General features: G+C 57.7%; 1 protein-coding gene across 2 annotated transcripts in view; it reads left to right on the top strand.

Moving 5' to 3' along the window:
• The window catches only part of ZBTB16 (zinc finger and BTB domain containing 16), a 58,997-nt gene that overhangs the window by 1,866 nt on the left and 30,199 nt on the right, over window positions 1-26,932 (top strand). For both annotated transcript variants that reach the window (XM_074162382.1, XM_074162381.1), the window contains exon 2: window positions 26,610-26,707. In XM_074162382.1, the coding sequence (XP_074018483.1) occupies window positions 26,610-26,707 (98 nt within the window). The remainder of the gene's footprint in view (window positions 1-26,609; window positions 26,708-26,932) is intronic.

The raw sequence follows: 26,932 nt of genomic DNA, 5'->3' as shown, positions 1-26,932 counted from the left end.
TGCGGAGCCGTGGGTCGCTCCCTGCGGGGATGATGGCTTCAGGGCTGAACCTCCAGCAGCTGCCGATGCGATTTCAGGGCTCCCCGGCTCGGGGTGGGGGGATCTGTGTGCTCGGGGAGCTGCTGCGGGGTGGGAGCGCGGTGGTGGTTATCGGCACGGGAGTTCGGTGCTCTCCCGTTTACTGTCTCCTGATTGCGGGGAGCGGAGCTCATTCCCCCATTTGGCTGGGGATCGGAGCTGTGTTAATTACCGTCCCTAAATCGGCATTGCCACTCAAACCCCTGGGTGCTAGGTGTGCTTCGGTGAGCACTGCGCTGGCAGCAGCGTCCTGCCTGGGCTGAGGCAGCCCCGGCGCGGTGTGTGGTGCTCGGTGCTCGCAGCCTCCCTGGGCTGTGCACCCTCTCAGATTTTTGTTTTTTAATGAATCAACAGGTTAATTAGTTGCGATGCACATAAGGCGCTCCAGGGACGGTGGCCGTGACGGCACACGCCTGTGGCGGAGGAGCTGGTGGTGCCGGCACGCCAGCGGTGCGGGATGCGGTGCCGGAGCAGCAGCTCCCGCACGTTCATCCCGGGAGCGTTTCCAGTGCGGGGCGGCAGCCGCCGCTCCGGGGCTCTCGGCCCCGCGGAGGTCTGCCAGCATCGCCCCTCGGTGTGGCTGCCCTGAGCAGCCCTCGCCCCGCGCAGGGGTCCCCTGGCTCTTTGTGGCTGCTTTGTTCCCCCCGTGGCCAGCGTGGCCAGCGGCGGAGCGGGGGCTTGTGCTGGCGAACGCGCCCGGAGCTGCCTCAGTGCGGCTCGTCCCCGGCCGCGCCGTGATGCAGACCGAACGTCACCGGAGCAGAGCTGCAGTGGAGGCTCAGAGAGAATTTTAACGTGCCGTTCAGCCACGGACGTGGCCATCTCCCTTTTCCCCTCCAAGCCCGGAGCTGTGACCGATGCTGGGGCTGGAAGGTCGGATCCTTCCCCGCGCGGTCGGGAGACGGGGGAGCGTGGCCCGACACAGCAGCCCCTACTTCGCATCGCCTTCCTGGGCTTTGCCTTATTTTGACAGCCACGGCTGCAGGGTCAGAGCTTATTTCTTAATTATTCAGGATGGTTTTCAGGGGCTGGGTGCGCGCCGTGCCCCAGTGGGCTCTGACTGAGGCAGGGGGCTGAGCTGTCCCCCGCGAGCCGAGCCTCGAAGGCGATTGCCGAAGCCAGCACGGAGCTGCCTTTGGCCGTTCTCGCCGTCGGGGAGGTTACCTGGCCCTGGCCGAGTTTGCCAGGCGAGCCAAATCCCGCAAGCCGTTCCTGCACCGGGCTGTAAGGCCGTCCATGTTGAAAGGCGTTGGGCAACACTCAAATCAACTCACCCCCCTCCTCGCCCCCAAGTCTAAATCTAAGGCGGTTTGTGTGTAGACAAGGACTCATGTGGCTTTTTTATGGTGTTTGCTTTCTAATACGTGGTGAAAATTACCATTTGGGGAGGATTTGTGGGATCCTATTGTATTTATGGAGCTGTTAAACAGCATCTACGCGAGGCTGGGATCTGTAACTCCCTGCTGGAGCAGTTCTGGTGGCAGTGGCAGCTGCGACGCACTGGCTACAGGCTCCGGTGCCTGATGGAGAGGGGTTCTGGGGGGACCTGCGCCCCACGCCGAGGTCCCGGCACCCCCTCCCCACGCGGCCGGTGGCGGGGGCAGGATGTGCCGGGGGCACCACCGCGCTGCTCACCGGCTGGTGGCTTTCGCTGACCTCTTTCTGCTCTGCTCTCGCTGCTGTGGTTTTGCTTTCCCACCCCGAAGCGAGTGCGGCGGGGGCTCAGCTGCGGTGAGCGGGGGCCAGGGAGGGGCACCTCCGGCACAGGCAGCACCCCGGGGTGCTCGGCCACCCCCAAGGGATGCTTGGCCACGCAGCACGGTGGCTTCCGTGTGCTGAGCCCCAGCAGGTGACAGAGAGAGCCCAAACCCGTCCAGAGCCCCCCCTCTTTCTGCAGGGAGCCCGAGGAGCCAGCATGCCCCCCGCCTGTTTACATGACAGCAGCGAGCGTATACATATGGTGGGGATGTTTGTTTACACACACACTTGCCTATAGAAGGATAAATATATATGTTTATAGTCTGGGAGCCTCCCGAGTGTTGTTCCTGCCTTCATTAGTATGGGAAATGTACGCAGGAAAGGGGAGAGAGAGGGCTGGGCTGGCTTTTCGCCGGCTTTGGCAAGCGTGTCGGGGGGGCTGCTCGCCCAGGTGATGGAGGGTGCCCAAGGGATGGTCAACTGCCCTGGCCACCCTCGTGGCAGCATCGTCTGTGCCCCGTCGCAAGGTGGGCAAGCCAAGAGCGCTGAGCTGTGACCTTTTGGTGGCCAAGTGGCTGCCAGCCTCGGCGCTGACTCTCATCAGGGTTTTCGGGTCCCTGAACCTGCCGGCGGCTGCACAATCCGGGGTGTTTTTTTTCCCTTCTTTACTGAGCTTATGATTTTGACTAATTGAGTGTATATTGAGTCGGCGGCTCTTTAATTTTTTTTATAAAAGATTTCCTTCTCGGTTCAGCAAAGTTCAAACTTAATCTAATGTTAGTATCGATCGGCGCTTCTAATTGCAGACAAAAAAGCCATAGTTCAGCGGCCCTTTTTGGGTCGGTTTGTACGAAGGAAAACCTCCCGAGCTGCGACGCCAGCGCCGTGCTGAGCCCGGAGTGATTTTTCATCAGGAAGTTAAATACTGTAAAACTTTATAAAAGGCGTGGTTTCATTTTTTTTTTTTTTTAAGGCTGATAGCAGGGCTGTGGGAGGGCATCAACTTTATTAGGGGCACAGCTGAGTGTCCCAACCCCGGGAAATCGCCCACCCCGTGGGTCCGTGCGAGGGGAGGATGCTGGGCTGGAAACGGGACGTGCTCTGGGGATGCTGGGGATGGGTGAAGGCTCCCCCGGGAGTGGTTTTGGCTGGAAGGGGTCTGTCCCCACTCTCACACAGGGGATGCACCTCGGGAAAAGCCTCCCCTCCAGTTTTCACCTTTGAGGTTTTGCGGCTGAGCTGTCACCTCAGGCCGGTGGCTCCGGTGGGGTGTCCTAGGGGTAGGAATAAGGAGACTTGCTCTCCCGCCCCGGCTGCTGGCCAGCCGCGGTGCCCCGAAAGGCAGAGTTTTGCCCTCTTTTCCCCTTCCTGAAGGGCAGAGGAGCGGCAGAGCTACCTGCCTGCTCCCAGCCACACTGGACCAGCGCAGGACCAGGCACCGATGCTCCCGCTGGTCCGGGATGCTCCTGCTCAGGGAAACCGCAGCTTTCCATCAGGATCCAGGTCCCGGCTGCAACCCCCGGCAGATCCCCGGGACCTGCACGGAGCTGTACCGATGGTGCCGTCGCGAGCCCGAAGCGGCGGCGCAGGGAAGTGTTCCAGCTCTGGGCTCTGTCCTTGCCCGCCGCAGCTCCATCCGTCTCCGCCTGGATTAGCCCAGCCTCGTACAACTAATGCCATTAGGCACGTTGGCACCGCTCGACATGTCACAGTGAGAAACAGATGCACTATACCATTAAAGCAATAAACGTGATAAATCGGATCCCAAGTGCTTTGTGAGATGTTATTAGTGTTAATTTCGGTAGCCTGATACAGTGCTTGTTTTTTATTTTATTTTAAGCATTCGGCAATTTATGTTCCGCCGCAGCTGAAACTTGGGGAAAAAAGGAGGAAAAATAGAAAACAAGAGGGGAGGGAAGGGAAAATAAAAAAAAAAGAAAAGCCAGCAGCCCCCCAAACTCTGCCCATGATTACTTCCAGAGTCCGAAGAGGACTTGGCAGCTCTTGTTTCTTGCTGATGGGCCTTATTAGCGGCACCTGGCATCATAAGGGGCTAATGGAAAGCAGGGTTGCCGGCCGCGGCGCGGGGCGAGGAAGCCCTGATTAGCTTTATGGGCAGGGGGACGTGCCCCGCTCAGGAAATGAATGTTGCCGCCGAGGTCCGCGGCGCTGACCCCGAGCGTGTAACCTGTGAGCGCCGGCCGAGACCCCGCGCAGGATGCTTGGGATTTCGGGGGCTCTCTGGTTCTTGTCACGGGCAGAGCGGGGGGTACGGCCAGCTCTGCTGCAGCCTTGAACTTTTGATTTATTTGGTGGGGGAACTTAACCGTTTCCATACTCGGCTGCCGGCATGGAGGGAGGAAAGCCCCCTTCGGCTTCCCTCTTGTTCCGTCAATTATTCTGCATTGTTTTCGTTGGGTGGGCGATGCGTTTTAAAGCAAAACTCTGAGATTCCCATCAGAAAACACCCATTTTAAATTTATTTTTTTTTAATTTTATTTCCTTTCCCCCTTGCCCAGCAACACCCTTTGTGTCTTCCCCACCGGTGGCGAGGGGGGCTTCCACGGGGGGCGATGGGGATGCTGCGTGCCCTCTGGCCAGGGTCCCTCCACCTTCCCCAGCCTGGCCTGTTACCCCGGGACTGGGACCAGTGGATCTGCCCCAGCTGATCCCCGTTGACTGCAGGGCTGGGACCCAGATGCTTAAAACCTGACTGAGGGCATTTGGGGTGGCTTTTTCCCCAAAGCTCACTCGCCCGATGGTCGCTCCCAGCGGTTCGATGACTGTTGCGGGGCCTTTTCAGTTCTCATTATGGCTCGTACAGTGATGTCGGTTAAAAAGGTATTTATTGCTGCGCAGAGGGACACTCCTGGAGCCCCTGCTGTTTCAGGGGTAACGCTGCCGACTCTTTTTTTTTTTCCCCTTTTCTGCGTGGAAACGGTGCAGAGCAGCACGGGTGGTTCGTGAGGGAGCATTCCTGCAGCCTTCCCCGCTCCTGCGCGACGTTGGCTCTTTAGTTACACTGGTGCGTAAATCTGTTTGCCTTGGATAGAGTAAAACGATCTGCATTTTCCTTTTTGCTCGCAATTAGCAAGATTTTTCTTTTTCTCCCCCCCCCCGCCCCCCCCCCTTCCTTGACAGCTTCAAGAGAGGGTTTAAATGAGTAATTACTAAATATTTCCCGGCAGCCAAACACGGGGCCATGGCATCTCCTGTTGCAAAAGTGAAAAATATTTCTGTTTGCAGTTAATTTTAGTGGCAGGCAGATCATGTTAACTGGGTGTAATTGCTTCCAGATATGGCAGAGGGTTTTGTGTGTTGGGATGAAGGGTCTGGTAAGTGCTCACTTCCTGTGTAAATTAGCCTATTCCATTCATTCCCCCTCGCCCGGCAGTCCTGGCTTGTTTCACTCTGCCTGCAAGGGGGGCTTTTCTTACCCCCAGCCCGCTGTTAGGCAGCTCGGTGCTTTACGGGAGGTTTGGTCCTTCACCGGGCATCGCTCCGTCCGCTGTGGGGATGCGCGGTGCCTGCATCCCGCTCTGCCACCGGCCAGCGGTGGGATCGCGGTGGCCGCAACTCGGGGGATGCAAAGCGTCCGTGCGACGGGGACCACGTGGGGAAATTCAGATAACGTGAGCCACAGGGGCAGGTCTATGCATCCTTATGAATAAAGGCAAACAAGGCAGGTGAATCTGCATTGTTAGACCCCCTTTAATATATGGCTTTGCCGGCTTTCGGCGTGGTGGGGACATCCCTTGTTCCCAGGGCTGGTTGTGAAGACCCGCTGCGGGCGTTGGGGGACACCGTGTGTGTGTTTGTTCTGGATGACCCTCACCTGAGCCAAAGCCCGCCCGAAATGCTTGGTATCGGTTTTGAGGACCAGTTTGTGCTTGTGGTGTTTTGGGATTGGGGAGCAGCAGACACCCCCGGGGGAGCAGCGTTGGACCATGCGCTTTCGCGGGGGGGGGTGGATTCCTCTTTTCCACAAGAGCATCCTCCAGCTCGGTGGTTTTGTGGCTGGAGAAGGGAAGCATCACCCTAAAATTTGGGTTGTGGGAGGGAGCCTTCGCGTCCCGGGCTCTCTCCCTGGCCGGGGGCCAGGGCCGCCCGTATCATTTTCTCTGTAGTGTTCTTAACTGATTTTAAGCAGATTACGGCTGGAATCGTGCCCCGCTGTGCGGGTTCCGTTTTTCCACTGTCCTTCGCCGTTTCGTTGCTGTTTTCTTGGCATGTTGTTGAGCGGCAATGGGCGATGGAGGAGAGGCTCCTTGGGGCCGGCACGGCCGCTGTCAGGCGCGTGGAGCCCGGCCAGCACTGCCCGCCATAAATCGGCGTTAAACACCCTGCTTTGTGCGCGGTGTCAGCGCGGGAGGGAGACGGGCTCTTTATCTGCCTGTATCAGCCAGGCTGATAACCCCCTGCTCTGCTCGAGGATGCCGCACGGGGGGTGCAACGGTGCTCCTCTGGTGGAGGGGACCCCCGCACCTCCCTCTCAAAAAAAATACACCTCCATCTGTCTCCCTGTGGCGGGGGGGGACGACACCGCCTGTTTTCACCTTGGTGACCTAAAAAGAAGGCAGACACCAACCGAGCGGAAAAACAAAGAGAAACCAAAAAAAACCACCCCACAGCCCCAAACAGCAGAGCGTTTCCATCGCCGGTGGGCTCGGAAAAAAGAGTACAAATACCCCCCTCCGGGAGGCGGGTACCCCGGGAGGGCACCGGGGTGAGCTTCCGCGTGAAACACCAGGAGTTCTGGGTCTGTTTTCCTGCAGAAAAGCGGCAGAAAGGCGTCCGCTCACCGGAACGCCCGCCCGGCTCCCGGCACGGCAGCGCTTGGCTGGCAGAGCCAGCCCTGGCACCGCAGACATCCCTGCGCCCAACGCTGGGGCAAAGGCTCTCCTTGATGGGGATCTGCGTTGCTTTTAAAGTAATTCCCAGGGACTTGTTTAAAGGCCTGATGCAATTCATATATATATATATATATATATATATATAAAAAACTATATAGCTATTGACTGTCCTTTCATGCTGTTCCTGCCCGGCACTGACGTGCCGAGCGCTGCACCCATCCCACCCGGGCGCTGTTTGTGGCTCCGGCACAACTGCTCCAAGGGCTTTTCCGCTCCGGCCGCTGAGTTTGGGGACATCTCCCCGCGCTTTGCCCTTTGTCACCTTCCCTCGTTCTTTTCTCTGCGCATTATTTATAGTAAATCATATTAGAAAGGAGTGCTAAGGAGGAAGTGTGATTCATCCTCCTTGAAACCAGCACTGACATAAATAAAGGCAAAGCGCTTACTATGTGTTTTTTATTATGGTGTTTAGGGACAGGTTGTACTAATTTTGGCGTGCACAGACTAAACCCGTGGAGGCTACGACTCTAAGAAATTCGATTTAACCACAGCAGAGACTGCACGTTAAAAAGAATTCCAGCCCAAACCCAGCCGCTCTTCTTGGAAGCGCATGCGTGGCGACGCGGGGCTTTCGGGGCGGCTCATGGCTTCACAGATTTTTACGGCGTGTCTTTGGCTGCTCCGGTGGCTTTTGGGGAGATGCTGGGGGACAGCTGCCAGCTTGGGCATCCTCCTTGCTGGGCTGTCGGGAAAGAGATGCTGGAGTCGGTCCGGGGCAAACCAGAGGGGATGCGGCAAGGGGATGCTCGGGGCTGAGAGACCCAGCAAACGGCTCACACTGGGGGAGCTGGGGCTGTTGGTGGGAGCTCGCTGCCGGCACCGGTGACGGATATCTTATCTTTGTCCGGGCACGGGCTGCGGTCGCTGCCTGCTGCACAACACACACCAACTGCCTTTGCGTGGGAGAGATAAGGCATTGAGCAACGCCCGCGCCTCGCCGGCACCCGCCTCGCTCCTGCCACGCTGCCGGAGGCCGCGGCACTGTGCACGATGCCGGCACCAGCGCAGCTCCCCATGCCGAGCTGGGGCACGGTGGCCTGGGGTGGTCGGAGCGCGGCAGGGCCCCTTTCTGCAAATCAGCGCCGCGTTTGGAACCAAAACCCTCTCTGCCCTCCCTGCGGGGCGTTCTGTTATTTTTACCCGTCACGCGGTGATTTCCTCTCCTCTTTCTTCCTTCCCCCTCTTCGTAGAAAATACCCCGAGCGCCCAGAGCGGGCGGAAGGGTGCTTCTGCGAACGAGAGCGGTGGCTGGAGCCGTTTTTAGGGTGCAAAGCCCCTTCGGGCAGCTCTCTCTGCACTGCCCTCACTTTTTGGGGGGCTGTGGGGAGCTCCCGCTGCTGCCCCACCTCCCCAGGATGCTCGGAACCCAGCTCCCACTTGCCTGGGAACTGGCAGTGAGCAATGAAACCAGCAGAAACCCCGCACCCTGCAGCAGGAATACATTTTGGGGGAAATTTTAACTTGGATGAAAACCTTTCCCATGGAAATAAGTGGAGAGGAGTTGTTATTTTTGCTTCCTGGGTCCTTGTCTCCTCTTGCTCTCGGGGGGAAGGATGGGGGAGACACCACTCAGGCTTTGCTGTGCCTTCCCCCAGCATTTTGCTTCGTTGTCGCCCCGGCTGAAGGGCAGCGTTTGGTTGGGAGTTTTGGGGGGGATTTTGAGCTTTGCGTTTCTGGACAGCAGGGAAGGTTGCATCTGGGGCGGGGGCCGTGGGAAAGGGGTGCTGCGGTGGGAACTGGGCCCCCAGCATCTCCCAGCATCTCCCAGTTCACGGGAGCTGGGGGGCTGCCGGGGTCTCAGGATGCAGAGGCCGTCACTTGTATTGATTTCTGGCTTATCTGGCCCTCTGGCTGGAGGCGGCTCTTCCCTCAGCGTCCAACCAAATGTAACTTAAAGCAGCCGAGAAATGTATATCATCCTTCCCCTGCGTTAATTAGGGCTGGCCGATGCATTATTTAGCGGGATGGAAGCTGCTGCCCCGGAGCGGGTGCTGGCACGTGGGTGGGAGGGAGTTGGGGGCTCTGGTGGGCCCTGGGCCACCAGCCAGGCGGCTGCGAGCCCAAGCTGGCAGGAGAGCTCCTGTCGAACCTTGCCATAGGGAGAGGGACGCGTCCGGCTGTGCCCATCCAGAAGGAGATGGCAACAGAGGGGATGCTGGTGATGGGGGCTGAGCCCCCAATGGAGGAGCAGAGCCGGGTGTCTCCTGAGGATGGGACTGGGGGATGGTTTCCTTCTCCTTGTCCCGTGGGGTCGGCTGTGTGGGGGAAGCACCAAAGGCTCGGCCATCACCGGCACGGGCAGCTGTGCCACATCATCCTCCGGCTGGAGCTGGAGAGCAGCTCCCTAATTAGCACCTTCGTTGCCATGTGAAGGAAGCAGCCATGCACGGGCAGCTTCCCAGCAGTGGGACATGTCTCGGGGAGGGGGCTGCCGAACGTCACTGCGCACAACCGGTACCCCAGGTACCGGTTACCCCGTGCCGAGGCCGGCAAACGCCGTTGGTTTGTGTTTGGTGCCACCCACAAATACAGTTGGTGGGGGCTGATAGGGATTGCTGACCTATAGCGAGCGATGGGGACTTTCTTCTTGCTCAGAAATAAAAAAAACCCCACGTGGCATTGTGTTTGCCTGGCCGGGTCGGACAGTTCTGGCTGCCGGTCCCCAGCGCTGCCGCTGCTCCCATGGATGTGCCACGAGCAGGGTTTGCGTCCTCGGCGCGCTCGTGGATGAGCGATTTCAGTCCCCGGTGTCAAACACGCCCTGTGGGACCGAGTCTCTTTGGGCTTTGGTGCGGGATAACGATTTTCTGCCCGACTGAGAAGGTGGCGTGTCTCCATGCAAGTGGGATTTCTTGCCCAAAGTCGTGCCAGGGTTTCGTTGCCCTGAGCCGCCGTCGGAAGGGGTGCTCCTCGTGGTGCCTGCGCTGTGCACCGTCTCCTTTTGCTGCCGGTGGGGTTTTGGGGCATTTCACTTCTTCCTGCTCGGGTGCAACACATGCAAATGCGTCTTTGTACGGGCTCTTTTGTGCTGCGACGGCTCATGCGGAAACCACGTTTTCCGCATAAGTAAGCGGAGGGCGAGAGAAATGACAGCGGTGACAACGCCGGAGCCCGGGCAGTGGCCAGCAGACAAAGAGCAGCCGGACAAGGCCAGGCGGGTCCTGGGCCAGCTCCAGCTCCGAGCCTGGCTGTGGTTCCCCCCGTGATGCCCTGCATCCCCATGATGCCTTACCTCCCCCCCCCGTGCTGCCCCTGGTCCCCATGATGCCCTGCATCCCCCCAAGATGCCCAGGTCCCCCGATGGTGCTGAGCCTTGGTCCCCCTGTGATGCTGTGGTCCCCACGGTGCCGCGTTCCTTGGGGGGCTCAGCAGGGGACCGCTCCACTGGCGGGGGGATGCTGGAGCTGGGGGGCCATGGCTGGGCTGGAAGGACTCTGGGTTTGCTCCATCGGGGCATCGCGCCAGGGGGCAGCGGTGATGGTGGGGGCCACCCGGGGTCTCATGTGTGTTCCATTGCCATCCCTTCCTCTTCCAGCTGATGTAGGGTTCAGGGCCGGGCGTCTGTCGGACATGGCGGGGGGTTCCTTCTTTACACACACTGGCTTAATTCTTGCTTCGTTCTGCACCTGCTCCGTTTTCCCACGGTAGGGTTTGTGTCACTGTTATTAACTAATGAGCTGATTCTTTTGCCGTTTTTAAATAACTGTGTTTTCCCTTCAATGTGAGAAAAGGAAAATGTCTCTTCCTAATAGCGCAGCTCTCAAAAGTTATTGAAGGCATGAATTTGCCATTCTTTCGCACATGTGTGTGGATTGCCACACTTTTTATTACCAGGGCTTGAATTGCTGAATCATGGAAGCGGGGTGGTAGGGAATGTTTGCATACACGACGTACGACGTTGGGAAAAAAGGGCTATTTTTAAAGCTTCTGTAGCGGGCTGGGGTTTCCCTCCCCAGAGCGAATAAATACATCGTGAGCTGTGCCCGTCCTGGTCGTCCAGCCCAACTGAGGGCTCGGCTCTTGCCCGGGGTGATGCTGTGGCCACTGGTGCTCCGGGGACCAGCCCCTCTCCAGGTCCAGGGGCTTTTCCCCTGGGTTCTGCAGAGCAACAGCCCACCCAGCGCTCATTAAACACAGCCGGGGATTGCCAGATCCCTTTGATTCCTCCTGCAGCATCTTCTGCCACATCCTGGCTCCGCAGCCCGGGGTTGGGGTTTTATTATTTTATGGGTGCTGTAACGCTGGGACCGTGTCTCCCCACCATCCTCCTCCTCCTCGGGATGCTCTGCAGCATGGGACAGAGAGCTCACGGGGGGCTCACGGCCCCCGCTCACGTTTCAGCACAAGGATTGCCAGGAAAACGCACAATATTTGGGTTAAGGAATAACGGTTTTGCCCCGCTGGGTGTGTGGTGCTAATCCCCTTCCCCTGCGCATATAAACTTGGGCCTTTTTGTTAGTAAATGTCAGGGAAATGAGGGTGAAAAGCAACACCTCTGTCTGTGCGCAAAGGCTGGGTCCTGCTGTCGCCGTCTCAGTCGCTCCTGACGGCCGGGAATCCTTGGGAAGATCCGCAGGGAACCAAAGCCCCAGCAAATGCCGGCGTTTCAAGCTCCGATCTGAGCCCAGCGCCGAAAATCTGCGCTGAGGGAGTGGGAATGGAAGAGAGAATCGTTTTCACCCAACAAATTATTGTTCTTGCGAGGGCAGATTTGAAATCTATTTAACTTTTCAGTGTCCCATACCCCTTTAAACGTTTCAAGTGTATTCTCACTGATGGGTTACCTTTTCTTTCCCTGCGGGCTATAATTAGTGTCCTTTACACAGAATTGCCTTAGAATTGGATTTGAAGAAGATAAGAATCAAATTACCAGTATTTATCTTGTAAATTCCAAAAGATCTACTGAGAGGCAGTGTATAAAGAGGATTTTTGAAATTTTGTATGCTGAAAACGCAAGGTTGGTGCCAGCAGTCTCTCAAGCATCACGTCCGCTGCTGCCCTGGCACCTGGAGGTGGCTGGAGGTGGCAGGAGGGAGGGGGTGGCTCCTTCTCCCCCCCACCCCCGAGGCTCGGCTTCTGGTGACGTACACACAGAAATAGGTGTATTTCCATCACCTGATGGATGGAGAGTTGTGTTTTGTTAAAGACACGGTGCAGGTGGCGGTGGTTTGGATGCTGCAGTGCCTTCGGGAGGGCGGTTGCCCCCTGGTTTTGCTCCAGGGCTGCGGGGGCCGAACTGGGGCGAGCATCCCCTCTGCCCTGATGGGTTTGCCAGCCCGGGGGGTGCCCAGTGCAGGATGGCAGTGTTATCCCAGCCTGGGCACACGGAACAGGCTGAGTTGAGTCTTCAGGGCTGGTCCCAGGTGGGATGAAGGAGAAAAGTCTTCCCGGTGCGGCCGCTGCCCGGCTTTTCCAGGCTCCCTCGGTGCTCTGCCGGGCGGGCTCACGGGGGACAGGGTGAGTGGGGCACCAGAAATGGATGGAGGTAATTTCGGTGGGCTCTGTTTTGACAGAAATTAAGCATCTGAATTTAAATTAAGGAGACGGAGAGCCTGGGCAGCTGAGACTATATTTTCATAGCGTAAACAGTTGCAGAAGAAGATTAATAGCATCTGTGTAAATACTCAGGCGAGGTGGCGAGGGGTCTTTTTTTTAATAGTTGGAAAATACTAAGGACGGCTGTAGGCGAGAGCCGCCGTCCCTTCCCTCCTGCTCGCCCGCAGCACGGCCGAGCCCCCCGCACGCCCCCCACGGCCCCGTCCATCCCACGGTAAATATTTCAGCCGCCCTCGGCCCCGCTCTCCCTCCTCGCAGTAAATGACATATTAAAGTAGCCTGGTAACTGAGCACTGGTTGCTGCGCGATAAGCTCTGGGAAATCGATATGTTTGCCATGTGCCTGCTTGTTTATGACACCTGCCTGCAGAGCAGCAGAGCGATGCCCCGCATCCCGGGCTGCGCTCCGCCGGCTCGCCAGGGGGGCCCTGCGCCCCCCCACCGCGGTGTCACCCCTCGAGACCCCCCAGGGCATCCCCTCACGGGGGGCACGATAATGCAAGTCATGGTATTCGGTGGTGCAGAGCGAGTGGGGGCGGGCAGGGTGAGAGATGGGGGCGCGTCTTCATCCATCCTGGGGGCTTTTCCCGGCCCCCCTGCAGGCTTCTGCTCCGCTCCCATTTGTCACCTCCCCGGAGCAGGGCTCGGGGGGTTAAACACTCATTTTGTGCACCCAGAAGGGAGGTGGCTGCATCAACGAGTGATGCTTTACAGGAAGAGGTTGGTGCCTTCGGAGCACGATGCCGAGGACCCCTTGACTGTATCCCGGAGCGCAGGGGATGCCCCGAGCTCCCACCCTACGAGCCCAGCTCAGTTCAGGGACTGGGATTAGCCCCCAGCCGAGAAAACTCAGAGCCCAGAAGTTCCCGCAGCTTGAGGGGTTTCACCCACGCTGAGGGCCACCCCCTACCCGCATCCCCCTGCACCTGTGGGGCTTTGGGATGGGGAGGGTTTTTTTTAAAATCCAAAGTTAGTGACCTGCAGTGATTGACCTTTTGCCCCAGATATGAAGTTGGGAGGGAAAAGACGCGGCTTGCAAGATTTCTGTAAAACTGTTGACCTCTCGCAAGATTAACTCGGAGATAATAGTAATTATCAACAGATTACGGTGGGTCCAATCGATGGTGAACTTTACCTCCTGCCTAAAACTGAAGGTCAGCGTTTTACTGCCGCCAAGATAACTCCTGCGGGTTTTCACACTAAACGTGCCCATACATAGGAAATCCCAGAGCCGAGCGTGGGGGGTTCCCATGGGCTCTTCGGGAGGGGAAAGGGACCCAGGGGAGGGTCCCGTGTGGGGTTTTGTGAGGCTGAATCCCGAGGGTGAATTTCGGGGTGCCGCGAGTCGGGGGTGTGGGCACAGAGGGGCAGCGCCTGCCTCCGAAAAGGCACTTTCTCCTTGAGGGCTTTTAATTGCTTGCTTTCACTTTTTATGTATAAAAGATTGTCCATTTAATTAACTTGAGAATGCAATTTCAAAAACGCTAATGCTTTACACATGACGGCTCTTAAAATAAAAGTAGCGTCGCAGCACTGCGCTTCCTCAACCTCTGGTGGGTTGTTTTGGAGAGAAACCATCCCCCCGGCAGTCCTTGATTCTTCATTGGGAGTGGAGGAGATTTGGGGCGTTTGATCCTGGGTTTACCCCGTTAGCATTCAGTTTGGGGCTGGCGGGAGCAGAGTTGGCGATTCCATCCGTGTCCTTGTCTTTCCCTGGATCTCACCTCTTAATCTCCGGCCGATGTCACCGTGAGCTGTAGCATCTTCTCTGTGGTGGCCAGAGTGAGCAGGGACCCTGCACTGCTCGGTGGGAAGGGATGGAGGTTTGATTTTCTGCGGCACTGACGAGCAGGTTTGCTTTCTGCAAGTCTTCCTCAAACCCTTTTTTACCTTTTTTTTTATCGGAGCTGCTTTAGAATGGATGCGTTTCTGGGCACGGGGCGCATCCTCACGGCGACCCCTCGCTTAAAACACCCCTTTGGGCCTTTCAGGCTTTGTCAGCTTTTACTGAGCATCCCTGATCTGTGCGGTGGGGACACTCCAGGGACTGGCGAAGTGGAAGGTGGCTTCTCCGGGACCCCCAGCCCAATAGCACCAACGAGCCCTGGAGCCGACTCTTCTGGGCTGCTCCTGCTGCCAAAGGGGGGGGGGTTTACACCCGGCTCTGGGGAAACCCCACGTTTTTCCCTCCTCTTTCCTGCAGATGGGAGCCAGGAAACCTGGTGGGAACTTTGAGGCGAGTTGCTGGGTTTGTTGTTAAAAACCTGCACGCACACCAACTCTCCCCCACCCCCCCTTTTTTTTTTTTCCCCTTTTTTTTGCAGCTTAGAAACCTCTCTTTGTGGCAGAAGGCTGGGAGGGTTTGAATACCACATACAGGCGTAGGAGGCTGACTGAGACCATACGGCTTTATCATTCATTAATTCCTGTGCTCATTCATCCCCCTATTTAAACTTCTCTGTAAAGACGGGAGCTACAGATGGTCTTTTGGTACCCGCTTTAGCCTGCAGACCTTGGCCCCGACAAAGGGGGACAGAGGGAGCAGCAGAGTGTACAAAATATTTCCAACCATTAGAAATCGAGGTCTCATTCACCAGCGGCTCCTGTTTTGAAAGCGAATTTATGCGAGAGCATCATAAACCCACCGAACGGGGCATTGCCAGGAGCTGGCCTTAATTGAGGGGCAAGCGTCAGCCGCGGCTCCGCTGGCCGGAACTGCGCTTTAGAAACCGGAGGAGCCTCAGCGTTTCTGTCGCCGTGTCCTCGCTTTTGTGTTGCGCAATCCAAAGCTCCGCTCTCCCCGACGAAGGGGAATGAATTTGGCTTTATTTGCCTTGACTTATTTTGGTGCCAGATCACTGTTGCTGTTCCTCTTTTAAGAGTTTCTTACCGTTCAGGATGCAACGCCGCATCCCCCCATGGGAAATGGTGACCCGGAGCGCGCTTGGCAGGGATGCTGGAGTCCGGGCATCCCCTGGTACCTCGGGCTGGCCACTGGTTTTCTCCTTGCATGGTGTCCCCTGCCTTCCCATTGTGGGATTGGTTGGGTTTACGTGTGTTTGTGGTGATGTGCTGGAAGTGGGGTGCTCGGTGTAACGCCGGCAGCTCCTCTGCCTGGACGTGCCCAATTGTCCTGGGGGAGTCGAGTACCACGGGAGCAGGGGGTGCTGAGGGCTCACACTGTCCCCCCCCTCGTCCCCCAAGGTTTACAGGGGGAGAATGGGGATGCTGGCTTGCAGGGTTGCACCCCACGGACCAGTGTGTCCCACTGGGTGCTGGGTGGCCCAAGAGGAGCCCCCACCTACCCAGAATACGTTCCCCCAAGGACTGGATAGGGCCAGGAACCCCAGCGAATGTAAAGATGATCCTCCCGGGGTTGCCCACCGAGGGGAAGGGGGCTGCGCTCCCCAGCAGCCGCTGGATTGAAAGGCTTTGATGCCTGGTAGGGAGACCCCGGGAAGCCTCCCCCACTCCTGCCATCACTGTGGGTCTGGGGAGGTTGCAATTGCACCCCTTGGCTGAGGAGGAATTGCCGTCCCACCAGCTTTTTGGGGAGCTGCTGGGGAAATGCGGGGTGTTTCCTAAATAAAAAGGCCCGCTGCCGAGGGGCTCCGAGACCGGCTGTGCTCCGTCCTTTCCGCAGGAAAGTCGGGACCAAAAAGTTTTCTCGTGGAAAACCCGAATTCTGCAATCTTGTTTTTACACATGCTGTGCTTAAATATTAACACCAATTGAGCAAATTGCCTTTTAACTGCTTTTATTTGCTTTCATTAACGGTGTAATTTAAAAGCTCCCAAATTTGCATGGAACCTGTTGTGCACGTTGGGGAGGGGGGTGCGGCTGCTCATAAATTAATTAATGGTGAGCGAGGCTCCTCGGGGAGGGCCGGGATGGCTCAGCAACGCCCGGGCTCGGCGGTCCGGGACGGCGCGTACTTTTGGCGGGGGCCGGGGGGAGCAGAGCGTGCTGTCAGGGCTGGCGTCCCGCTCGCGGCTTGGCTCGCCCACAAGGTATTTATTTATTTTTGCAGCGAAAACATGTTGTAGGCTGAGCAAAACTAACCGGGGAGAGCTGCTCGCAGCGCTCTTCCTGTCACAGCACCAGCCTTTCTGCTGAGGCAGGAAGTAAAAAAAAAAATAAAGGAGAAAGTTGCCGGTCCCGTGCCCCCCGGTCCCCATCCTGGGGCTCAGCGCCGCCCGCATCCCACCCGCGTTGTTCTTCCCTGAGATGACAAATTTCCAGCATGATTTCAGCCTGCAGCCACTTGCTCCCCCACACACAGATGTTTTTTGGGGGGTTTTAGGGAGCAAAACCAACTCGGCCACCGCGGGGGCAATGCAGCGGCCCCCACGTGCTGGGACTCCGGCTACCCCAGATTTTCACACCTCCCGCTTCCATAGTCCTTCCTGAAAAACCAGGTTTTCCATGGGAAGGTTTCATTGTTGGATGGAGAGCAATGGCCTCGGTCCAAGCCCCCCATCCCAGCCATCCGCGTGGATGCTGCCCCGCTCCCACTGGGCACCGTTCTCCCCCACGCTGCTTTTTTTTAGCAGTGGTAAATTGTGCCTCTAAATTGCTGATCATAAGCGTGTCCCCGCCTTGGGAAATTGGGTGGAAAATGGGGGGGATTTGCACAAACAGCCCGGGTGAACGCGCTCATTGTTCTCTGGGACGGCTGTTCCCGGGGATCCCAGCCCTTGCCATGGTTTGGAGCATCCCTGGGAGGGCTCTGGCCATCTTCAAGGGGAGGGAAGGGCCGGGGAGAAACACTTCTGGAGTTGGAATATGTGTCTTGGTCGTGCGTTTGCAGGGGGAGCAGCTGGTACCGTGGGGCTGCGGGGGTGCCGGTGGCTCCCCATGACCCCAGACCGTGAGACCCAAATGCCAGCCGGACGCATTGGTGCCGTCGGGGTGACCAGCATCACCAGTGGCAGCGCCCAGACCCCTCTGCCCGGCATGGGACCCCCCCACAGGAGCCCTGCGGCGATGCCCCCCGGCTGGGTGCCGGTTATCGATGCCGGTGCCGGATGGAAAGCTGGCGATGGCAGGGTTTGGCACCTCCAAGTCGCTCCTCGTGCCGCCACCTCCTTGCCCTGGGCGCTCCGGGCTCTTGCCGGGGCCTCATGCAGTCCAGATAGGTTAATTTACTGGCTTGACAAGGTGCGTAATGTTCATCTCCCGGCTTCTAATTGGCAATAATTAGTTCTTTGTCAGCCCTGGGAACTGGCGAGGAAGTGGCGCGGGCCCGGGCGAAGGCAGCGGGAGAGCAGGCTGGGGTCGGGAGAAGCCTTTCCCGGGAATCCTGGCGGAGCAGCCTGTCCAAGGCCGTCTCTCTCTGCCGGAGAAGGGCTGCGTAACAGCCGGGTATTAGGGTTTCATTAATCAAAGACACTTCCAGTGCCCCTTTACAGCAACACAACCGCTGCGGCTGTCCCTGGCTGACAGCTCCCTCATTCATCTTCCCGGGGGGGAAAAAGGAGGGGGACCCGCTCCCTGCTCGCCCCGCGTCCTCGGTGCCACCGAGGCGTGTGCTGGAGAGGGTCAGCCCCGCTGCGTGGCAGGGGGTTGCGTAGAGGACAGCGTTATCCCTTGGCCCCCGCACCGTAGGAACGCCCCACGGAGAAGCTCTGGTTTGTGGGAGGAGGATGTTTGGCCATCGCCAGCCTTCGTCCCGAGGCGGAGGGTGTCACAGCATCTGCGAATATGTACTCGGAGGGGGGACTCTGAGCAGCCCTTGCTGTGGCTCTGGTCCTCCCCAGGCTTTTCCAGCAGGGCTGGCGGGGGGATGCTTCGGGAGGCGCTCCGGGAGATGAGTTGTACGGCAGCAAAGGCGAGACCCCGGCCGGGATCGAGCTGTGGCTCTTCCCCCGCCCTGCCCGGGGGAGACACCTCTGCCAGTCCCCAAAATCCTGGTGGGAAACCTCATGGACCGCATCCCGGGACCCTGCACCCCAACCCCCCCGGGAGGGAACGGTGCAACACACGGAGCGGGTTGCAATTGGGCATCCTTAATTCTAGCTGCAAAACCCCAATATTTTGGAGTCGCTAATGAGGAGGAAGCGTTTTCCTCAAAGCGCCGCGTTGGTCTGTGTGCTGACATCTGGAGAGCACAGATAGATATTTTCCCTAAGACTGTGTTTCCAAGCCATGAGCTCTTCCCTGGCTGTTAATTAATCCTTTGTAGTTTAGCAACTGATGAAATCATGACTCTATGAAATTTTAATCCTTGCGCTGTATAGGCACCACCGACATTATCAGAGGACCCCAGGTGTGTGCTTGAAATTAGTTTGTTGAATCTCTTGCATATTTGATTACCTCATGAAACTCCTCGGGATGCGGCCGCCGGCTGGAGGGACGGTGTTTGCTGGGGGTTTGTGCCTGATCTTGGCTGCGGTTCCCGGGGGGGCTGGAGCCAGGGAGGGGGCACCACCAGCATCATCTCGGTAACGAGGGGAGAGCATCTCCCTGGTGGGACAGAGCAGCCCAGCTTCTGCTGCGGATTTATTTCCTCCAGCAGGAGGGACCCGAAGGAGCTGGCGAGGGGGGGAGGTGGGCATGGAAATATCTGCGCCCTCCTTGGGGAGAAACGGGGCTGGGAGAAGGGGATGCCCTGCAAAACTCCCTGGGGAAAGTAAAACCAAGCATAGCACGGATGTAACGTTGTGGGAGGGGGACACGGGGATGCCCCCCCTGCCCGGTGAGGGTGAGCTCAGCCCAGGGAACTGGCTCATCCCAGTGTCAGCCCCGCGGGTACCACTGACGCGTGTCCAGTCTCCTCCCCGCCACCGGGTCGCTGAAGAGAGTGGAAATTTTAAAAAAATTCCCCTCCCCTAAACCTCTCCCCACTCTCTGAGCTGTTCTTTGCTCCGGCCTCCCGTTGGCATCGCCGCTCTCCCCACTTTTGGCTCCCTGGGGACTTTTGCCCTCTTCTCAGGGCCCCGGGAGCTGCAGGATCCCTCTCCCCCAGGGACGATGCTGCTGGGACCGTCCCGGGACCCCTCTCTGGGAAGCGCCCGATGCCGGATGCTTTCCCCGTGTCCCGACTGCCCCTTAAGCCGAGGAGGAACGAGGGGCCGAGGCCGGCGCCTGGCCGCGTGCGGAGTGCGCTGGTGCTCCATGGGCACACGTGCTGCTCAGGAAACCAGATGATGAATGTATTTTTAAACTTGGAATCCGTGAACTGCTTATTATTTCTGAATTAGGAATCAAAACATGTGAATAATCGTGCTGCTGCTGCGGCAGATGTACTCGCCACTAAGGTCACTTTGCTTTTGGGTGGGAATCAGGTATTATGTTTGAGGAGGAGCTGCGGCAGCGCTCTGCCCGGCGCCTCTGTCACCCCTGTCACCTTTGCTCAGCGTCCTGGCCGCGGTGCCCGGCACAGCTCCGCAGGGTGGGTGCTGCCCGGGGCCGCACACGCTCCTGTCCCCGCTCCAGTCACTGTCACCAGCTGCGGAGAAGGGGGATGATGGTTTTGGACGAGGAATTAGCGAGGGTTATTCTGAGCAGGGCTGCCTGTGCTGCCACGTGTTAACCCCTTGGTGCCCATGCTCCCGTGGCAGTGTGACATCGTGGAATTTTTTCTGTGGGTCACGAGTGTCGGTGGTGGGGCTGCAGAGATGGGGGGGCCATTCCTGGGGCCATCAGCGCCCACTGCCAGCTGGTACCTTTGGCTGCATCCCGCATCCCACATCCCCTTTGGAAAGCCTGCGTGGTCCAGCTGCACCATCTGGGATGCATCCAGTGGCTTCCCATCCATGTGCATCCCATCCAGTGCGAGCCCCCTCAGTGCCCCCAGATTCAGGTGGGCAGGGATGAGGTGCCAGGTCTGAGATGCACCAAGGGATCCCTGGGGGGATCATCCCTTTGGGGACATCCTGTGCAATAATAATTATTAGCGACTAATGCTGGTCTGAGCCTGGGGCGCTGCACGGGCCCTGCCTATTGTCACCTTCACTGTGGGCAGGGGCTAAAAACACGTTTAACATGTGCTTTTGGCGTCGGTTGCTTGCTTTTTATGTAAGGTGAGGGAAAGTGGGAGGGATCCTGTCCTTGGCTCCTTGGGAAAGGGGAAGTGTTGGCATCGTGCTGAAATGATGTCACGCCACAGCATCTGGTGAAAGCTCAGGAATTAGCTCATGGTAAATATAAATATTGTGCGGGCAGGGAGTTTTAGTGCTCTCTATTGATAGCTATCCCCTCCCCCCTTCTATTTTTTTAAACTTCAGAAATAGTAAAATCTTTATTTCCAGCTCCTGTAAGATTTATTTCAATTTTTTTTTAGGAGCAGCGGTGGTTTGAGGGCAGGTTTGGTGTTGGGTTTGTTGTTTTTTTTTTTCCCCCCTTCTTAATTTATTAAAGCAAAAGGAAGGTCTGGGCTCCCTTCCCCCTTCCCCGTGCCCTTAATAGCTCTCCCGGCTATTTTAATCCGCAGGGCCAGGAGCGGAGAGCAGAGCGGTGACTGTGCAGGAGCCCGGCGTCCCCAGCCCCGTGTCCCGCGCTCTGCTGTCACCCACCCTCGTAAATCACCGTCTGGGGGGGGGGAGTGTGGGGGGTGACTGGGGGGAAATCGCCCTCTGCGCCGCACAGATGTAAAACTCTTATCGGAGGATGTCTGTCGTGGTTTCTGCCGGCGGCTCGCTGCCCGCTGACCTTGGCTCTGCGCGAGATCCCCCGCTGCAAACGAGACGTGGCACCGCCGCCTCTTGTCTTGATAAAATACATCAGGGGATGAATTGATTTTCATATCGATTTCCACCCGGGCAGCAGGGAGTGGGGGGGTTGGGGAATTATTTAACTGGGTTGGGCTGGGGGCGCGAAGCCACCTGGATCCCCCTTTGCCAGCCCGGCAGCCGCCCCTCCGACGGGCACCGCGGCCGTCGCCCGCCGTAAATAAAATCAAAAGACACCTATAAAACTCCGTTATTGCTGCGGCACAAAGTTAGAACCGCTCGAGGTTTCTGCTCCCTGGCTCTCGCGCGCGGCAATGAATATTTTATAGGAAAGGAAATACTTAGCGTCTGAATCTTTTTATAGTGGCTGCTGCTCCCATGGGTGGGAACTGCCCCCTCGCCCACCGCGGCTCCGGCGTGGGACTGAGCCCCCGCAGCAGCATCCCAGGTCCGCGTTCCCGGGAAATGCTATGGAATGGGGGGAAATGCAGCGAAATAGGGGCAAAGTGCAGTGTGACAGGGGAAATGCAGTGGGACAGGCGGAAATGCAGCAGAATGGGGGCAAAATGCCACAGGATGGGTGGGAAGTACCACGGGTTTGGGGGGAAATGCAGTGGAATGGGGGCAAAATGCAGTTGGGCAGGTGGGAAATGCAACAAGATAGGGGAAATGCCAGGGGATGGGGGCAAAATGCCACAGGATGGGTGGGAAATGCAGTGGGATGGGGAAAGATGCCATGGGATGGGGGGGAAATGCAGAGGGACGGGGGGAAATGCAACAGAATGGAGGCAAAGTGCAGTTGGACAGGTGGGAAATGCGATGAGATGGGGGGAAATTGCAGGGGATCGGGGCAAAATGCCACATGACATATGGGAAATGCTGTGGCATGGGGCAAAATGCCATGGGACTGGGGGAAATGCAAAAAGATGGAGGGAAATGCTGTGGGGTGGGGGTCTCGACCTGTCGCACGGGCATCAGGCGGTGCCAGCAAACCCACTGCGAAATGCACAGGGACGGATCTGTGCCCTTCGCTCTCCAGTCGGCGCAAGGCTCTGAGCATCGCCCCGATGCGTACTTTCTTCTTGCTTTTAACTTACGAGGGCTCCGAGGTTTCGCTCCTGCCTTGGGGTCCGCAGCGTCCACAGGTTTGGAGCCAAACCGCCGCCCCAGAGCTGTCCCTGGGCAATAAGGGGGTCGTTGCCACCCCCGGTAGCCCCGTGCCCTGGCAGGCTGCGCCCCAGCCCGGGGATGACAAAGTGCCCTTTAGTTAATTGCAGAACGGATCGCCTGGAGTTAAAAGTTCTGATTTATACGACTCTGGCTCTAACTGCTCAATAACACGGGCCCGTAATCTACTTTCATTTCAAACAGAAGGGTGATTTATGGGGCAGCATGCCGCTTTAGCTCAGAAATGAGGTGTTCAACATATGCTCTGTTGACATAAATTTGGAATTTATCGCTCCTGTCAAAACTGCCTGTTGGACAAAGGTGCGCATTAAGGCAATAAATGGCTCGGAATAGTTTTCTGTCAAATTTCCTAACCATTGTATTCACTCCGTTTGAGGGGGAAAATATACACTTAAAAGTAATCAAACGGCCAAAAGCCATGCATCTTGTTTGGCGCGGAGGGGAGGGGGTCTCCTCCCCACTTCCCAAAAGGGGCCAGGGCAACGGGAGCTCCTGAGATAAAAATAGCAGAAGGCGGATTTCTGCCGGTTTTTAGGTGGCCAGAGCAGGAGTTGGCTTGTGGTGGGCCAGTCGTGGTGGTCATCAGGTACCGGAGCTGCGCTGGTACCCCCAACCCCGGGATGCTCTGCCGAAACCTCACATCCCCTGGGATGCTCCACCGAGCCCCCGTGTCCCCCAGCATGCTCCACCGAGCCCCCATGTCCCCCAGGATGCTCCACCGAGCCCCCATGTCCCCCAGGAGCGGGCAGCGGCATTTGCCACCGACCCCGGCCCTTTCACACAAAGCACCCTGTGGGGAAAACTCATAATTTTTACACCGCGCGGTCTCGCTGGAATCGCCGTCCCTTTGAAGTGCTTTTTGCGGGGCATTTACAGGCCTTTTTAATTACCGGCAGCTTGCGAGGGGCCAGCCTCCCGCCCGGCTTTTGTTTGCCGGGGCTGGCTGGGGAGGGGGCATCGCCCCTCGGTGGGTCGGATCCCTCCGGAGAGCCCCTCGCCAGAGCTCTGCACCGGGGCTGCCGCGGGGAGGTCGGTCCCGGCCCCAGGATGCTGCCCCCATCCTCGCCGCGCCAGAGCATCCTCCAGCCCTATTTCTCTTCTGGGGGGCTTTGTGCCTGCGTGTGCCTTGAGCAGGAATTACCGAGGAAAACCGTGTTTTGCCAAAAAAAGTGCTTTTCCCAATTCCCGCTGCCCTCCCGTCCCACAAGCATCGTCTTGGCTGATTCCCTTGCGAGGACCGTGCAGGAGAACAGAAGCGTGTGGAGTGTGATTTCAGCCTCAGATTGGAATAATAAAGCGTGGTTTATGTTTTTGGGTTGGAGTCGGGGCAGCGTCGCCCGGCAGTGATGTATTTTAACGTCCTTAACCTCTCCCCCCCCCCCTTTCTAGAGGCACAACTTTAGAAGCACATATTGATCTTTCCCCTCAGATCTTAACAGCCCCAGCAGCCGTAATACCTTGCTTACATCTGCCAGGTTTTTGTGCAGTTTTGCAACATCTCCTTAATCCGGCAAGCAGAAATAGAACATTTCAATCATATTTTGCTACCGGGAAACCGAGCAGATAAAGCGCTTTAAGACCTTGTTGAAAGGGACCGTGTGAGATGGTGCGCGATAAGACGCTCCTATGAGCCGGCGCCGAATGGAAAACTTTTGTTGCTGCTGAAATTTGTTGATAGAGATATTGCAAGTGAATTGCTCGGCGAGCACCCCAGCGCGTTAAAACAAGGGGGAGGTGGGGCGGGGAGGGGAAGCGGCAGCGCCTGAGCCGGGGGGGGGAGGTGGGTTTCCAGCTCCCCTGTCCCCCCTCTCCCTCCCGCGCTCCCTCGGGGTGGGTTTGCCGCTATTTCTGCGGGTTTGGGCGACGCAGAGAGAGGAAACTGGCCCTTTTGTTTCCCCTCTGTGTCTTGAGACTCACTTTAGAAAGAAAAAAAAAAAACCCAAACCTCCAAGTTTTACTCGAACTAATTATCCAATTACGCTTTAATTCACTGCGAAGGCGTTCTGGGCTCGAGGAGGCGAGCGCTGGCGGGGGGGACGCTGCTCCTCCGCACAAAGTGGCTTAAACCTGGTGTTGAGTGCGGAAGGGAGCTCAGCCCCAGCCGGGGAAGTGTGACAGGCACATCCCTAATTAAAAATGCAAAATGAGAAGGTTGTCACTTATTTAGGTGACTTCTTGGCAGCAGGAGCCTGTCAGGAGGCTGGTGTTTTATTTATTTTTGCGAGGCGGATAAATCCTCTGGATTGTAAACCTTCTTGGCCTGAATTCGTGCATGACTCCTAATCCTCCGCTATGACACAGGGAATTCAGGACAAGCCTGATTAATAATTACATTATACAGCAAAGTTGAGAGTTGAAACCAGCTCCTGCTCTCTGCCGCTCCGCTCCCTTCCCGCTCCGCCACGTCTGCTCGGGGCAGGATATCGCAGGGTCTCCTCCTGCCGTCCGGCACCTCCGGCTTTGCTGTGGGGTGGGATGCACATTGGGATGCAGGATTCAGGGTGGGATGTGCGTTAGCGGGATGCAGAATGGGATGCAGGTTGGGATGGGATGCAGGGCAGGATGTGGGTTGGGATGCAGGATAGGATGTGGTTGGGATGGGAATCAGGGTAGGATGCAAGATGGAATGAAAGACTGGATGTGCGTTGGGATGCAGGAAGTGGGATACAGAAGGGGCTGCAGAGTGGGAAGCGCATTGGGATATAGGTTGGGATGCAGGATGCAGGGTGGGATGTGCATTTGGATGTGTGGTGGGATGTGGGATGGCATGCACGTTGGGATGTGGGATGGGATGCAGGATGGGATCCACGTTGGGATGTGGGATGGGATGAAGTATGGGATGCAAGGCTGGCTGCTTTTGACAGTTGTGAGGGAGGTGGACCCTGTGCTGGGGTCTCTGGGCTCTCTGTGGCTGGAAGGGATGCTCCTGGTAGGGCTCGCTGCAGCAGCAGCTTCACGCCAGTAAAACCGGGGAGGAATAAAGCTCCCGCCCAGCGAAGTCCCCCCCAGCCCGGGCTGTGCGCAGGAGGCCAGCCGTCCGAGCCCGGCCGGGGCCGAGCCCTCCCCAGGGAGCGGCCGAGGGAGGAGGGTTCGGCGTCCAGCTCCGGACAAGACCGTTTCTGTTTTGTCTTTGGCAACAAGGCAATCAAAATATGCTGCTCTTGTAGCGGAGTGATGATAGATGGTGGATGCGAGCAGAGGTCGGCACGCAGCGATTCGCTGCCCTGCTCCTCACACACACAAATACTTCTCTGTTTACAGCATCCGATGTCGAAACTCCGCACGTGCCCCTGTCCCCGGCACGAAGGGCTCGCAGGAGCCGAGGTGTGGCTGGGGGCGTTTGTGGCTCGGGGGGGTGGGTTTCATCGGTGCTGCTCTCGCCCGGGGAGCTGGGGTGTGTTCCAAAAGCATCCATTTATCACCAGCACGTGGAGAAACACAGTGAAGAGCGCCTGTGGCAGGCGTTTCGGGGGCTGCGTGATTCCTCCCAGGTGCAGTCTTGGGGGAGCCAGCCCCAGGGTGCTCCTCTGCCGTGGGGGGAGCGGGTCTGGGAGGGGTTGCCCTGGGCTGGCGGTGGTGGCTCATGGGGCAAAGTTGGGGGGGGGTGTCAGTTGCCGTAGGTTTGGACGATATTCTGTGCAAACACCGTCTGCGAAAGGGGCTCCAACCTGCTGTGGGCTCCCCACAGCGGGAACATCACCGTCCCCACGGCACAGAGAGGGAGAGAATGTGGGTCTTGCCGTGGGGGCCAAGGGGAGGAGATGCTGGCCTGGTACCCGTGATGGTGCCCAGCCCTGCTCCCGGGGATGCTCGGACCCACGGTGGGATGTGGGATGGGGATGCGGGACTGGGGGATGCTCAGCCCCTCGGCGGGATGTGGGACCAGGGACGCGGGACAGGGAATGTGGGATGGGGGATGGGGGATGCAGGATTGGGGACAGGGACAGGGACAGGGACGCAGCGGGAGGTTGTGTGATGCTGGGGGCGAGGCTGAGCCGGTGCCTCCTGGTGCCAGGAAAGGGTGAGTGGCACGTTTCCTGTTTGCAGCTGGAGGTTGACTCCTTCGCTTGTGGTTGGTGTCAGGCTGGATTTGGATGGAAGTTGGGATTCAGTTAGAAATGCAGGCAAACAACCTCGTAATTTTTCTGGGTTTTTTTTTTTTTTTTGAGTACAGTACCTTTTTCAAAAGCTCTTGGTGCGTAGGGAGGAGGTTTTCCAGCACGTACTTTGCATTAACTCTAGAGTTCAGATTTATTTGGTTTATTAAAAGACTCCAACTATAGTTGTGTTAACGCACATTGATCCGGAGAAGGTCATCTCATCGGTCCTGGGGGGTCACAGGGGGCCTCCTGTCCGTGCCCTTCCTCCAGGGCCTCTTGAGCCACAACCGATTCAGGGCGATGCGTCCGTTGGGTGAAATATGGGGAATTTTCCAGGCAATATTTCAGATAACGTTTCCCCTGTGCGCAGCAGGACTAACCCCCCCGCCCTGTGTTTCCCCCCAGGAAGCTGCACAGCGGGATGAAGACGTACGGATGCGAGCTCTGCGGGAAGCGGTTCCTGGACAGCTTGCGGCTGCGAATGCACTTACTGGCTCACTCAGGTGGGTTGGGGGGGACACTGGGGCTCGGGATGGGGGGATGCCAGCGGGTAGGACAGGGGGGATGCTGGGGGTTGGGATGGGGGGGATGCTCTCCATGCCCACCCCAAGACGCTGCATCTCCTCCAGAGGAGCTGGTGCGGAGCAGGCTGTGCCCTTCCCAGGACAACACGTTGCAAACATGTTCTCCAGTTGCCCATAATTTGATTTATTTAAATTTTCTTTTTT

The sequence above is a fragment of the Numenius arquata genome, chromosome 22 (assembly GCF_964106895.1).
Source record: "Numenius arquata chromosome 22, bNumArq3.hap1.1, whole genome shotgun sequence".
NCBI lineage: Eukaryota > Metazoa > Chordata > Aves > Charadriiformes > Scolopacidae > Numenius > Numenius arquata.
The sequence above is the reverse complement of the archived record's forward strand: the minus strand, read 5'-3'. Positions and strand labels throughout refer to the sequence as shown.